Consider the following 14,893-nt stretch of genomic DNA (forward strand, 5'->3'; position numbering starts at 1 on the left):
TCTATGTGAAAAGAGTTGGTGTATTCAATCTAGTTACTAGTGAATAAATGTCTTCACAAAAACAATCACTACAATTGGGACGCTTATTGACATTGTAATCAACAAGCTAAAAACTAGGTAGAGACACAGAATGAACTACTTTCTCACCCTTAGTAGTGATTCACTCAACCAAGAATAAGGTATATTGTACCTATTATGGAGAAAGAGGACATAAGCTTCCAATGCCATATATCTGGCATCTTTCATGAGCACTGTAGAACTCGCAGAGCTGTTTATTGAATCATCCATTAACTCACTCACTAGCATAGAGAAAAGTTGACCAGAATGCAGTTTAACCTAAATACTCAGAAGACTGTTGTTCCTATTTTTTTCCCTCACAGAAGTATTCTAATGTTACAAGAGATTTCTTTTTCCTCCCCTTAGGCATTTCCTGGAAATACAAATTCTGATAGCGTGATCCGGCATGATTTACAGCATCCAGTTATAGCCCGCTATATACGCATAGTTCCTCTCGACTGGAGTGGAGAGGGCCAAATTGGGCTGAGAACTGAGGTCTATGGCTGCCCTTACTGTAAGTTTTTTCTTGACATTTACTTCACCCCTCTAGTTTCTCTTTGTAAACAAACTACCTTTGGTCTATAGCATGGGTAGGCATTAAATTCTGAATCTTATATACCTTTTGGTTAAATATATTAAGGCATTCGCAAACTTGCTAATTATATTGCCTAGGGCCTTATAAAATATGGAACTGAATCACTGGTTCGAGCTTCCTCTGGGGATACTATATTAGAATCCACAAAGATACTGCTTCGAAATCATTCCTTTTGATCTGCATTTTGTTTCTGTAGAAGACTCTGACTATTATTGTATAATTCTGAACCGAACAGTTTAGGAAGAGATTTTTGAGCATGATGAGTAGTAGCATGTAGGGCACTGAGAGAATGACTAGGGGAAGATGACAGAATTCATTGACTGATATTAATGATATATTAAAGAGTTATTCATTTGTGACTAACAATCCTGTCAAAGTTGTTCATATTATCTAAATATTTATAATATATTTTTCAGAGATAATCCTTGTATTCTTTATATGATTATGGCTTCCAGTTTTCTGCTTAGACCTTAGCAGGCAGTGGTGCATACACTACTGAAATTAAGATCAGAAACTATTACACTTTAAGGCACCCCCTCAAAACAAAATATAGCAAAAGAATAGCTTCAAATTCCCCTCCTTCTTCCAAATTAGGCTTTTATGATTCCTCATCTGAATAATGTAGTCCATTAATCTTTAAACAAAGAAATGTCAGAAATGTGAAAGCCACAAATATATGTTTCATTTAAGGTAAAATAAAATACTAGTTGGGTCAGAAAGCATCAGGATTAAATGCCTATTCATAAAAAGAGTCAAACAGATGCAACTCTCATAAATGTCAGCAGGAGCTACAGGTGCTCCCCAGCTTTCAGAAGCAGGCTCAAATGAAAAGTGTGATCCTAATCTATGAACCCTGGAGAAATTGGGCAGTTTGGATCTGCCAGTCTATTTATCTATGTTCTCATACTGTACCTATCTCTGAGGCTTATCAATAAATAATGAGTAGATAAAATAAAAAGGAAAGGGCCAAATGCTGCTTGCGGTTACCCATATGCCATCCTACTGAGTTCAGCGAGGGGACATAAGTGTAAAGAAGGTTAGTAAGGGCTTATCTCCACTTACCAGGGTATCGACATGTGGCAATCGATCCACCGGGGGTCGATTTAGCGGGTTTAATGAAGACCCACTAAATCGACTGCCGATCGCTCTCCTGTTCACTCCGGTACTCCACTAGAATGAGAAGCATAAGGTAAATCAACGGGAGAGTTTCTCCCATCAACCCAGCACAATGTATACACTGAAATAAGTCGACCTAACATACGTTGACTCCAGCTACGTTATTCATGTAGCTAGAGTTACGTAACTTAAGTCGACTTAGCCCTGTAGTGTTGACTTGCCTTAAGTATTAGTGAAAGTAGTCAGAATTCTGGATTTGATGAGGAGAGAAACCCAAATGCTTAGACAATTAAATTTAACATGAAAATAAGTAACACAAGCGATAGTGTATTAATGTTATTAATTTTCATATTTAATTCAGTAAAACCCTTCTATTTAAAATGTACCCGAAGCTGTCTCAGAATTCCCAGCATGCCACACTGGAGTGTGTGTTGGGGGAAAAGGTCTAGTTTGCTGAGTGGTAAGCAGAGCCTTAGTTAGGGCATCTGTGACAATCATGAAGGGAGAATAGCATATGTATTACTATGTGTGCTTTTTGGAAGAAGGCTGAATTGTTCACTCTTTGTTAAAAACTGGAGATTTATAGCCCTTTTGAATGAAGGCCAACTATGCAGTGAAAGCACCTGGATTTTCAAATATTTAAAAATGTAGTCCTGATTAAGGAGAACAATTGCACTACACTGAGACACTACAGAGTACTAGGTGTACTATATTTAGGGGTGAGTGTTTTCCTGGCATGCACCTCTGAAAATCCCACTGAGGTCAGTGGGAATTGCACAGATGTATCTGTAAAAAGAACAGGAGTACTTGTGGCACCTTAGTCTCAGCAGTATCAAGCCTGGAAGGAGGCACTACAGACTAACACGGCTGCTACTCTGAAACCTGACAGATGTATCTGAGGACAGAATTGAGTCCTTATTCAGAAGACCTAGGGAATATTTCCGTAAGCGCCTAAGTGATTTAGAGCCTAAGTCCATTTTCAAAAGAGACTTAAGGCTTTCTTCACTACGGGGATAAGTCGACCTAAGTTACACTACTCCAGCTATGTGAATAACGTAGCTGGAATCGACGTAGCTTAGGTCGACTTACCATGGTATCTTCATGGTGCTGAGACAATGGGAGATGGTCTCCGGTCGACTTGCCTTACACTTCTTGGAGAGCTGGAGTACCGGGGTTGACCGGAGAGCTCTCTGCTGTTGATTCTTCACTGGATCCACTAAATCGATCCCTGCTGCATCAATTGCAGCAGCATTGATCTCTCCAGTAGTGGAGACCAGCCCTCAGACATTTAGGAGTTTTAAGTCTTATTGTCTCTCTCCTTCCTACTTTTGAAAATCAGATTTCTCAAAAGTCATTTGGATGATTTTGAAAAATTTACCCCTACAGATTAGAATTTCACACTTCTGTGCCTAAATGTAGGCACCTGAGTAAAACAGTCTGATTTATTTCAGTGTTGAGCACCCCAGGTCTCATTGAAGGAAATAAGAGCTGCAGACGCTCAGTTTCTTTGCAAAGCTGTCTACTTATACTTAGGTGCCTAATTATGGATATAGGTGCCTAATTTTAAGAACTCACACTTGAAAATGTTGATAGTAATATCTTAATATCAGGGCTATTAGTCAAATCAATCCCTAGTGTATCTTTATTGAAATCAATAAACCAGAGTCTGTCCCTATGTGAAGATAGTCCAGAGAAACATATCCTCATACATATACAGATGGGGCAAAATTTCTGAGTTATGCAGGTCGAATCGCCCACTGAAAGAACCTATTGTGAATCCCTCTAATGTAGGTTCTATTACCTATATCATTCAGCTGTTTAGCATGCTTGTAAGAGTCCTATTTCACTCTGTGACAGAGTGGACAAACCCTCCACTGGACCAGGGCAGGAAGGGGCTAAAAGTCCTGGAGATGGGTTACAGGTAGCCCCTGCAGCCTACAAGACCTAGCAGCAGTATCAAGCCTGGAAGGAGGCACTACAGTTGTAGGGGAAAAACAAAGGAGAAAAAGAAAAGAAAAAAAAAATGGAAGCAAGTTTGCAAGCGAGGCTTCCCTAAGGGAGGATTCCTGGGTTTAATTGAGAGAAGTCTGGTGATGTGGGCTTAGAAGGCTCCAGTTAGGAACTGAAGGAGTAACCTCACACTAAGGCACTGTACAGAGTGGACTTTACATTGTCTAATGTTTACCAGTTGGTTAGTTAAGTTTAATGCCAAGAAAGCCGAAATTGGTCCTGCATAGGGGTTTGTGGACTGTCTTATCAAAGATTCCGTTAATGGAGCAGATAGAGTAGAAGGAGGGAAGATGCTTGAAATAGCCTCAGCAAAGAGAAGATCACATACTGTGGAACTGCTCCTTTTATAGTCAATGGGAGTGTTAACATTTACTTCCAAGGGTACTTTAGCAAGTCCTATATCTTACCAGGAGACACCATTTCATCCTCAGTAAGGTTGAGAGGAGGCCTTTACACTGTCAGTGACGTCCTTTGTTAAAAAGCAATGTTTCCAAAGGGAAAATGTCCACGAGTCAGTTAAGGTAGAACTGATGGAAGCTTTATTTTCCACTCCTTTGAAAGCAGAGAGCAGAGCCATGTGCAGTCATACTTGAATACTTTCATCATGGCCACATTTATGAAATCTTGAGACAGGCAGTAAAGCAAAGGCATCTGGAGGCTATGACTAGTGGAATACAGTACATTTCACTACTGATTCATGAAGTTCATAATAAGCTTCTACGGTATCATTACCAGATGAATAGTTCCTCTATCTCTGTCCTGAGACGGATGAATGCTTACAAAATGGCAACAGCAGTACCGTAGCAGAACATTTGGCAATGCTTACTGAAAACAATAGAAGGACTTTTGGTGTTGAAGTGCTATATAAAGGATGGAAAGCATTGTTTGGATGTGGTCATATGTTGTATTTTTGCACCTTCATTGGATGCCTGAACCTTTTTAATAGGAGAAGAGATGATAATAAGAAATAGCAACCACAAAACATGAATAATGAATAATATGCTTCATATACAAAGGATATATTTTTGAGATTGACCAACATTTTTGTAAAACACTTTCAAAAGTCACACAAATATTCAAAGTACACAAAACACACAGCAATACACAGTTCCAAAACAAATATTCTTACTCCATGACTAGCAGCAAATTGAACTTTTGTGGTTTATTTTGGAATGGCTCCACAAATTTGTTTCCATTATTTGACAAGTTCCATTTGCAAATATTTGCCAAATAGTTTATTTGAACAAATTTCAGTCTGTCCCGTGTTTGCAAAGAGCTCATTTGAACTATTTGCTTTATTAATTATTGTATGACCTAAATCATATGTTACTATTTCTGCTCCATAGTTGGATGACTACATTTTTTTTAAAAAATAGCACGTACACTTGATTTTATATAAACCTGAATATTTGTATGGAGAACAACTATTCTCTAAACATTCTTGTAAACAAAAACCTGTTCATTCAAATATCTGCAAATAGCAAGTTATGAGGGTTACTGTCATAGTCAAAGAGAACAGCCTTTAGGCTTTGAAATGAATGTTAGTAAAAACTGTCTATGACATATTGAAGAAGATCCAAATATAAAAGATGGAACCGCTCTTTTGGGTGATAGGTGATCTTGTCCACCTCACTGCCTGTAGAGAATTGTTCCCTACAATGTAATCTCCAGTTATGCCTAGTCTAGTTATAAATGGCATAAGCCTCTGTTTGCCTTGATAAGTATATTCCACATTTGACTTCACCGCTTTGCTGGGAAATTTTCTCTGATATTTGTCTGTAATTTTCCTTTGCTCAATTTCCTTCTATTACTCCTGCCTATACACCCCCTGCCCTTCCCAAATGACTGCCATGCATACTTGATATGACAGCCCCATCCTGCCTAGAATCTTCCACTGCACATAAATATCAAAGGGAATATTCAAGACAGATGTGCAAGCTGCTGTTTCCCCAAAAGTGAAGATTGGCCAGATTCAACAGTACACTCTGGCGGCGGCTGTGTGTCACCAGAGTAGCAAAAAGCAACCGGGTCTGAGCTGAAGCCCATTGAAGGCAATGGGTGTATTTTTATTGACATCCATAGAACTTGGATCAGCCCCTCGTTCCTACAACCCTTGTACATATTGCCTCTATTGCACTTCTAGCCCCAACCCACCTACTAATCTAAGGAGTAAGAATAGTGAGGTTGTTCCTTAATCCATGTCTCCCACATCATACTATGCTCTTATTAAATTAGGTTATTTCTCTAAGATCTTTTTCCTCTTACATAAATGGTGGAGCTGTACAGAAAAGTTTAATCAGAATCATTTCTGACAGAAAATGGGATATATGAGAGACAGTGGAGGTGAGGTAAAATCTTTTATTGGACCAACTTCTGTTGGTGAAAGAAACAAGCTTTCAAGCCTTCCTCAGGTCTGTGGGGCTTGAAATGCATGTCTTTTTCACGAAGAGAAGTTGATCCAATAAAAGATATTACCTCACCCACCTTGTGTGTCTCCTGTCCTGGGACCAACACAGCTACAACAACAGTGCACAAACAAAATGGAATACATTATTAAATGGAAAGTTTTACGAAAAAATGTTTTTGTTTACTAAACAGCTCTACTAAATTGTCATAAGCAATTCATTCTTTTAAATCTAGAATTTAAACAAATACGGTGCAGTCTGAGATTTCCCTTTGGAAAAAAAATCAGTGGAATCAAAACAATGCTTTAGTTGTTCTGCCCACATGACTCCTACAAATCTGCTCTTGAAAATGAATGGGAGTTCCTATAATTGCGCAACGTCAACAGCTTTCTTTTAAATTTCAGCTGCTTTGTAGTGAATGGTTCTATACTTAAGATACGTTAATATATTACATTTCATGAGGATGATCTTCATGGCTCAGCAGTTGCAAACACAGCCTGATATTCTGCCCTCTTGACATTACAGGTGCATGGCTAAATACCTCCATTGAGAGTTCAAGGAGTAAGGGAATGGATAGTAGAACTTTTGTTGGAAGATGTATATTGTTCTATTTGTGACAATGTATATTTATGTGTTAACATGCCCATTTTTTTAGCATGGACCCTTTTTTAAAAGACCTTTAAAATTGCTGCTTGATTTTCTCTGTTTGGACATTAACAATTCCATGGTGTTTTTCAAATAAGTGTTTTCCCTCAGCATCCTTGACCAAAAGTGCTTCTCCCCTTTCATGAGGATGTTGGATGTTGGTTGGCTGCCACTCTCCAGACCAAAGATGGCTTTATTTCAGTGTTGTTTTATGTGCATAGGGCAAAATCTTGAAGTCCTTGCTCTGTCAAAATCCTATTAAAGTCAATATTTTGAGGGAATAAGGATTTCAGGGCTAGGCCCCCAGATTGTTAAGAGCTGTAGGATTTGTTGGCATTTTTAATTTTTTAAGATATCAAATAAATATAAATTATTATTATTATTGGGCAATGTTCCCAATGAATTCAATGGAGTTGCACGAATGTAAGTGAGAGCAGAATTTGGTTTATTCATTTCCTGTATTTTGTACTACCTTCAGAAATAAGCATGCATCTAGTTAAGACCAAAGAAGACTGTGAAGAACTTCAAAAAGATCTCACAAAACTAAGTGATTGGGCAACAAAATGGCAAATGGAATTTAATGTGGATAAATGTAAAGTAATGCACATTGGAAAAATAACCCCAACTATACATACAATATGATGGGGGCTAATTTAGCTACAACGAATCAGGAAAAAGAGCTTGGAGTCATCATGGATAGTTCTCTGAAGACGTCCACACAATGTGCAGCGGTGGTCAAAAACACAAACAGGATGTTAGGAATCATTAAAAAGGGAATAGAGAATAAGACGGAGAGTATCTTATTCCCTTAGATAAATCCATGGTACGCCCACATCTTGAATACTACATACAGATGTGGTCTCCTCATCTCAAAAAAGATATACTGGCATTAGAAAAGGTTCAGAGAAGGGCAACTAAAATGATTAGGGGTTTGGAACGGATCCCATATGAGGAGAGATTAAAGAGTCTAGGACTTTTCAGCTTGGAAAAGAGGAGACTAAGGGGGAATATGATCGAGGTATATAAAATCATGAGCGATGTGGAGAAAGTAAATAAGAAAAAAGTTATTTACTTGTTCCCATAATACACCTCTACCTTGATATAACGCTATCCTCAGGAGCCAAAAAAGCTTACCACATTATAGGTGAAACCGCATTGTATCAAACTTGCTTTGATCCACCGAAGTGCGCAGCCCTGCCCCCCCAGAGCACTGCTTTACTGCATTATATCAGAATTCGTGTTATATTGGGTTGCGTTATATCGGGGTAGAGGTGTACAAGAACTAGGGGCCACCAAATGAAATTAATGGCTCGCAGGTTTAAAACAAATAAAAGGAAGTGCTTCTTCACACAGCGCACAGTCAACTTGTAGAACTCCTTGCCTAAGGAGGTTGTGAAGGCTAGGACTATAACAGTGTTTAAAAGAGAACTGGATAAATTCATGGAGGTTAAGTCCGTTATTGGCTATTAGCCAGCTTGGGTAAGGAATGGTGTCCCTAGCCTCTGTTTGTCAGAGGGTGGAGATGGATGGCAGGAGAGAGATCACTTGATCATTACCTGTTAGGTTCACTCCCTCTGGGGCACCTGTCATTGGCCACTGTCGGTAGACAGGGTACTGGGCTAGATGGACCTTTGGTCTGAGCCAGTAGGGTCATTCTTATGTTCTTATGTTCTTAAAAGGCATCAAAAGGTTAAGTAAAAGTCAAACTTAAGTTACACAGAAATGTTGTAATGAGTCTGCTGGCAACCATTCCTGGGCACAGAGGCTTTGAGAATTGCAGCAGCAAACATGTAGATCTATTTGTTAGCCTGCAACGAATGTACAGTTAACATCAAAGAGAAATAAATATACTCTCAATGAATACATACCCTACCCACTTGTTCCACTGCATCCCTAGGCACCTTTCAGTTACATTTCGCCTTTTAAACAAAACAAAAATCCAATATTTAAATTAGGAGGGTCTGTATAACTGGCTCATTTGGGAAAGTTTCCTTTTTATGGAATTAATTTAATCTCCCTCCTCCCAACCATATAAGTGGAATGTGATCCAAGACAATGTGACAGAAGCATCCTGATTTTGCATATTTTTTTAAATCATCACATTTGACCTTTCCCTTCTGAAAAACAGCAGACTCGTATTTTTGTAATGGCTTCAATTTAAGTATGAGTGTTTGTCATAAAAAAAACTATTCTCTAGTCTTTGAGATAGATTATTATACATAATGTATAGTCTATTAATGGAGAGGTCAGATTTCTTCTTAATTTCTTTAGGTTCCATAAACATCTGGGGGAGTGAGAAAATGAAATAACATTTGTGTCCTTTCTCATAAAGTAAGGTTGGCAGATTTCAGACACATACAATTGAACAGTCTCAGTCTGAACACTGTCGTACAGTCTTCAAAGCTCTTTTCTTGAGTGAATGCTCATGATGATTCTGCCTTGCATTCTCCTCTTTGATTTCTTTAAGCAGTGACCTATTTGTTTGTCCATGGCGGCTTGGCCACCTGAGAAATCAGGTGTTGCTCATTCTGAAACAAAAAGTTCACCAGATTTCAGGCTGTGTCATTTGATTCCCTGCCACCAATTTTAAGCCTGAGAGGCCTCTCCATATTTGTTTCCCTGCATGTCTGGAATAAAATACATATTAAGTTTGCAGTTATTTCCACGCTTTTTTGTATTATTCTGTTCCTTTTCTATTTGCTTTTCCCCAAAGTTTAGCTGAAACTGGTGGGGTTTTTTTCCTGCTGTGGTGTTTCATGATTCAGTAAACTATTGTTTTCCTTTGTACCAAACATAGTGGTGTTTTGTGCTCGGAGTCAAGATAGCTAAGAAAAACACAATCATGGTTTGTTCACTGTATGTGTAGATTATTCTGTCTATAGGCTAAAAAAGTCACCTTATCCCTTTTTCAATATGATATAGAATCATAGAAATGTTGGGCTGGAAGGGACACCTAGTCTAGCCCCTTGTGCTGAGGCTGGATTAAATATAACTAGACTATCCCTGACAGTTGTTCCTCTACTCTCTTTATAAAAGTGTCCAATGAAATAGGTTCCACAACCTCTTTAGGTAACCTGTTGAGTGCTTAACTATCCTTATAGTTAGAAAGGTTTTCTTAATATTTAACCTTGAATCTCCTTGCTGCAAACTAAGCTGATTACTTCTTGTTCTACCCTTGGTGGACATGGAGAAAAATTGGTCACCATCATCTTTATAATAACCTTCAATATACTTGAAGACTGTTACTAGTCCCTACTCAGCCTTCTCATCTCTAAACTATACATGCCCAGTTCTTTCAACCTTTCCTCATAGGTCACGTTTTAGAACCTCTTAGAATTATTTTTTTTTTTTTGCTCTCCTCTGGAATCTCTCCAATTTATTTACATCTTTCTTAAAATGTGGTGCCTGAAACTGGACACAGTACTCCAGCCGAGGCCTCGCTAGTACCAAGTAGAGCAGAACAATTACATCACCTGTCTTACATATATGACACTCCTGTTAATACATCTGTAAGCTGGCATGGCTGGCCGTCCATGTCTGAGGGAGGCCACACCTCCTTGCAGTTTGGTCTGCTAGAGTATTCTCCCAAAGGAAGAAAAAATGAAGGGGGAATTAATGGTTCTCAGTGTCCTTCAAGCGGGGTGGAGCTGTGCACAGTCTAGGCTCTGGCCTGCAAGCAGGCAGAGTGGTAGTAGTTCATTCACCCAGCCTTTAAGCAGGGCGGGGCAACAAGCAATCAAAGCTCTGGCCCGCAGTGAGGCAGAGCTGAAGCAGTTTATCCAACCAGTCTATAGGGCTCAGGTAGAGACGAGAGCCAAGCTACAGTCAATGGGGCTCAGGTAGGGATGTCTGAGGAATGCAGACCTCGTGGCCTAAGGAGGGGGAATACTGCCACCCCAGGGGTGGACTGGCAGGGGGAACGTGGGCCTGTCCAACTCCACTGTGTCCCAGCCCTGGGCCCTAACAGTGCAAGAGTGGTCCGCCACTGGGTCAGCTGACTGTGTTTCCGGCAGCACTACAGCTTGACGTTATTCTGGCTCCCCTGGACTGCTTCTTACTGTCCCCCTCAAGTATACCTGCGTCCAGGGGTCATCCTCAGTCTCCCCGGGATATTCTGCCAAGGGTAGTAGTAGCAGCTTCTCAGCGTCGGGAGTGCCAGGGCTCTCTGGAAGCACAGGCTGGTCCTCAGGGCCACAGCAGTTCTCCTTGGTGTCCCACCCTAGCAGTGGAGAAAGAGCATCTGTCTCCTTCAACAGCTCCCTCTCAAGTGAGCTGCTGGACTGGCCTTTTATACTTCCTCTTCCTGTCCCGTCCCTCTGCTTCTGGCGTGCGGGTCATGGCCTCCTTGTTCCACCCACCAGGCGGCTTGCAACCCCTTTGCGTCCGTCTCTGAGGGAGGCCATGCCTCCTCACTACAACATTCCAGAATGTCGTTTGCCTTCTTCACCACAGCATCATGCTTTAGACTCGTATTCAATTTGTGATCCACTATAACCCTCAGATCCTTTTCTGCGTTGTTGCGGTCTAGTCAGTTGTTCACCATTTTTTAGTTGTGCATTTAATTTTTCCTTCCTAAGTGAAATACTTTGTATTTGTCTATAGTGAATTTCATCTTTTTTTCATACCAATTCTGCCAATTTATCAATATTGTTGTGAATTCTGATCCTGTCTTCCAAAGGGCTTGCCGACCCCTTCCAGCTTGGCGTCATCCACAAATTTTATAGACATAATCCCCACACAATCATCTTGTTTGTTAAGGAAAATATTATCAGTACTAGACCCAAGACTGACATCTGCAGGACCCCACTTGACACGTCCTCTCAGTTTGACAGCAAACTATTAGTAACTATTTGAGTATGGTGTTTGAACCAATTGTTCAACCACCTTATGGTAATTTTATCTAGACCACATTTCCCTAGGTTGCTTATGAGGATATCATGTGGGACCGTGTAAAAAATCTTATAGAGTGCAGATATATCCTGTCGATTGCTCCCCCTTGCCCCATTCACTAGGCCGATTACTGTGTTAAAGAAGGAAATTAGATTGGTTTGACACAATTTGTTCTTGATAAATCCATGTTGGCTATTACTCATCACCTTACTGTTCTCTCAGCTTGAACATATTGGTTGTTTAATGATTTGTTCCAGTATCTTTTAGGGTATCAAAATAAAGATGACTGGTCTGTAATTCCCCAGATCCTCCTTATTCCCCTTTTTGAAGATAGATACTGTGTTTGGCCTTCTCCAGTCCTCTGGGAATGCACCTGTTCTCCCTGAGTTCTCAAAGATAATCGCTAATGATTTTGAGGATGCTTCTGCTAGTTTCTTAATGTACTCCAAGGGAAATTTCATCAAGGCCTGTCACCTAGAATATATCTAATTTATCAATATATTCTTTAACATGTTCTTTACCTATTTTCTCCCTTATTAATATTAATTGTGTTAAGTATTTGGTCACAATTAGCTATTTTAGCACAGACAAATAAAAAGGGCATTTGACACTTCAGCATTCTCTCTGTCATCAGTTATTTGCACATTTTTTATTAAGTAATGGACCTACTCTTTCCTTTATCTTTCTCTTGTTCCTAATGTATTTATAGAACCTCTCCTTCTTGTCTTTTGTACTCCTTGCTAGTTGTAACTTGTTTTGTGCCTTAGCCTTTCTTATTTTATCCCTACATGCTTGTGCTATTATTTTATATTAATGTTTTACCAATTTTGTCCTTGTTTACGCTTTTTGTATGATTCCTTTTTGTACGGTGACCAGAGGGCAAGTGTGAAAAATCGGGACGGGGGTGGGGGGTAATAGGCGCCTATATAAGAAAAACACCCCAAAATTGGGACTGCCCCTATAAAATTGGGACATCTGGTCACCCTACCTTTTTGATTTTCAAGTCCTTAAAGAGCTCCTGATGCAGCATATTAGTATCATTCCTTCACATTGGGATACTTTGCTGTTGTTCTCACTCCTTTATTTTGTCAGAATCACGAACGCTATCATTTTGTGTATTTTTCACCCAAGTTACCCTTCACCTTCAGATTACCATCCCGCCCTCCGCTCCTCCCCCCCCGGTCAGTAAGAATCAAATCTAAAATAGTTGCCCCCTTAGTGACATTCTGCATTCTCTGAAACAGAAAGCCATCCCTATCACATTCTAAGAACTCATTGGACAGTCTGTTTCCTCCTGTGTTGTTTTTCCAATAGGTATCTAGACAGTTAAAGTCCCCATTATCACTTGTTCAGATTTCTGCACTGGCTCATGTTATCTATGTTGCACACTCTTTGAACTCCAAGGAAAGTGTTCACACCATCCTTTAGGATCCTTTAGGATGGAGTAACATGCGTCTTTATCTGTAGTTGGCACAGTAGGGAAGAGGGGAGAAAGACCTCCCTGCTTTCTATTATTCCCTGCCACCTTTGGGGATTCCTGTCACCCCCAGGGGACACTAGGGAGAAACAGTTCTTGCCCTCTCCAGAGCACAAGGTTTCAGATTATTCCTGGCCCTGGCATGAGGGGAACAAAGTGTGGGAGGGAGGGGCAAGTTTATTGTGATTTCTCCTTTGCACTCACACAAGGTCCAAAACTTATCTACTCCAGTAGTTCCCATATTTTGCTTCATAACCATTAGTGGTCCATGGAGAGCTAACTAGTCACATTTTGTTGGCTCTTTTTGGTATCCCATACTAAATTATATTTAAAAAAAAAACCCTGAATTTCAAAGGAGCTGAGCACCTGTAGCTCTCATTGACTTAATTGGGTTATCAGACTATAAATATTTCCTTACTATTTTTTTTCCATGTAAGCATTTAATATGGTTGTCTGAAGGACATTATTGACTCATTAGTGGTAGGGGTGTTACCTAGGGTTAGCTGAACTCAAAGCTCTTGCTAACTTTACTCTTTGCAAGGCGATGGCAGGAAATAAATGAATGGGGACACTGCCCATCCGATAGATAGTTGATGCAAGCAGGCAAACTAAAGTACTTGCACTCAACGCTTCTGCTATATTTAGTCTCCAGTACTTACACACATCTGCAACAAGCTAGTAGAGCACCCCAAATTAATCCCAGATTAATATTTATCCAGGATCTTTAGGAGGTCTCAAGTGGATTTCTGTAGATGTCCATAGCCAGCCTTCCATCTGCAGGGGAACTTGAGAGGCGTCCAAATGTCCACTGAGTTCAGAATTCTTCCTCTTTTTATACCAGTTTGTTAGTAATACCTAGCTTGTGCATAAATAAGGGTGCTGAGCAGAATCTCAGTGTGGAGTTTTCCAGCCTGTCAGGCACGGGTAATTTTCCATCAGTTTAACCAGCTGTATTTCACATAGCAATAGTTAACTACTGCAAGACTTTCCATCTTGCAAAACTGCATGCTTTGGCAAAAAGCTCAAGTCAAGAGGGAACAGGGTCATGTTTACTCCTTATGGTCACTCACTTCCCCATCCCTGTCTGTTAGTTGTGCTAAGACTTCAGAAAGAGCCTTTCTAGCTGCTTAGAGCAATGAGCATAACAACTGGTATTCCAGCTGTGGGTGGTGGTCTGGGCATGCTAACCGGCTGTGAGCTATCAAAAATCTTCCCCTCCTACAAGGGAACTGATCTGCATAACCACAAGTGGGATGGAATATGGTCTGCAGGACATTCTTTCTATTGAGATGTAGTCCTCACTATGAAAAAGTTTGAGAACCCTTTTCAGGTTCCAAGATGTAGTTACTTTTATATATATATAATTTTCAGAAATGTAGCAAACCAATGGAATATTGAACATTTTTCTCCCAAATTTAATTCAAGCTGTTATTTTAATATAATTACTTTTCTATACTGGTTTCTTCTGGATCCCTAGATAGGTTAATAAATTGTTCATTGAATAGAGAAGACACATGAATTACTCAATAAGAGTTTTCTTATACTATGTGCACACATCCATGTGGAAATGAAGGGAAGTCATTTTGAAGAGAATAGTTTTGATTTCTAGCAATGCAGTTGTACACAAAAGGTAATTCAAAGCCTTATGTCATTCTCTTGCATTTACAATACCTATTATTTTTTTCAAAATCTATATAG

General features: G+C 39.8%; 1 protein-coding gene across 1 annotated transcript in view; it reads left to right on the plus strand.

Annotated features, from left to right (window-relative positions):
• CNTNAP2 (contactin associated protein 2) overlaps positions 1-14,893 on the plus strand; it is a 1,628,923-nt gene that overhangs the window by 719,343 nt on the left and 894,687 nt on the right. Inside the window, exon 4 of the mRNA XM_034761282.1 lies at positions 424-571. Within this exon, the coding sequence (XP_034617173.1) occupies positions 424-571 (148 nt within the window). The remainder of the gene's footprint in view (positions 1-423; positions 572-14,893) is intronic.

Source organism: Trachemys scripta, chromosome 2 (assembly GCF_013100865.1).
Source record: "Trachemys scripta elegans isolate TJP31775 chromosome 2, CAS_Tse_1.0, whole genome shotgun sequence".
NCBI lineage: Eukaryota > Metazoa > Chordata > Testudines > Emydidae > Trachemys > Trachemys scripta.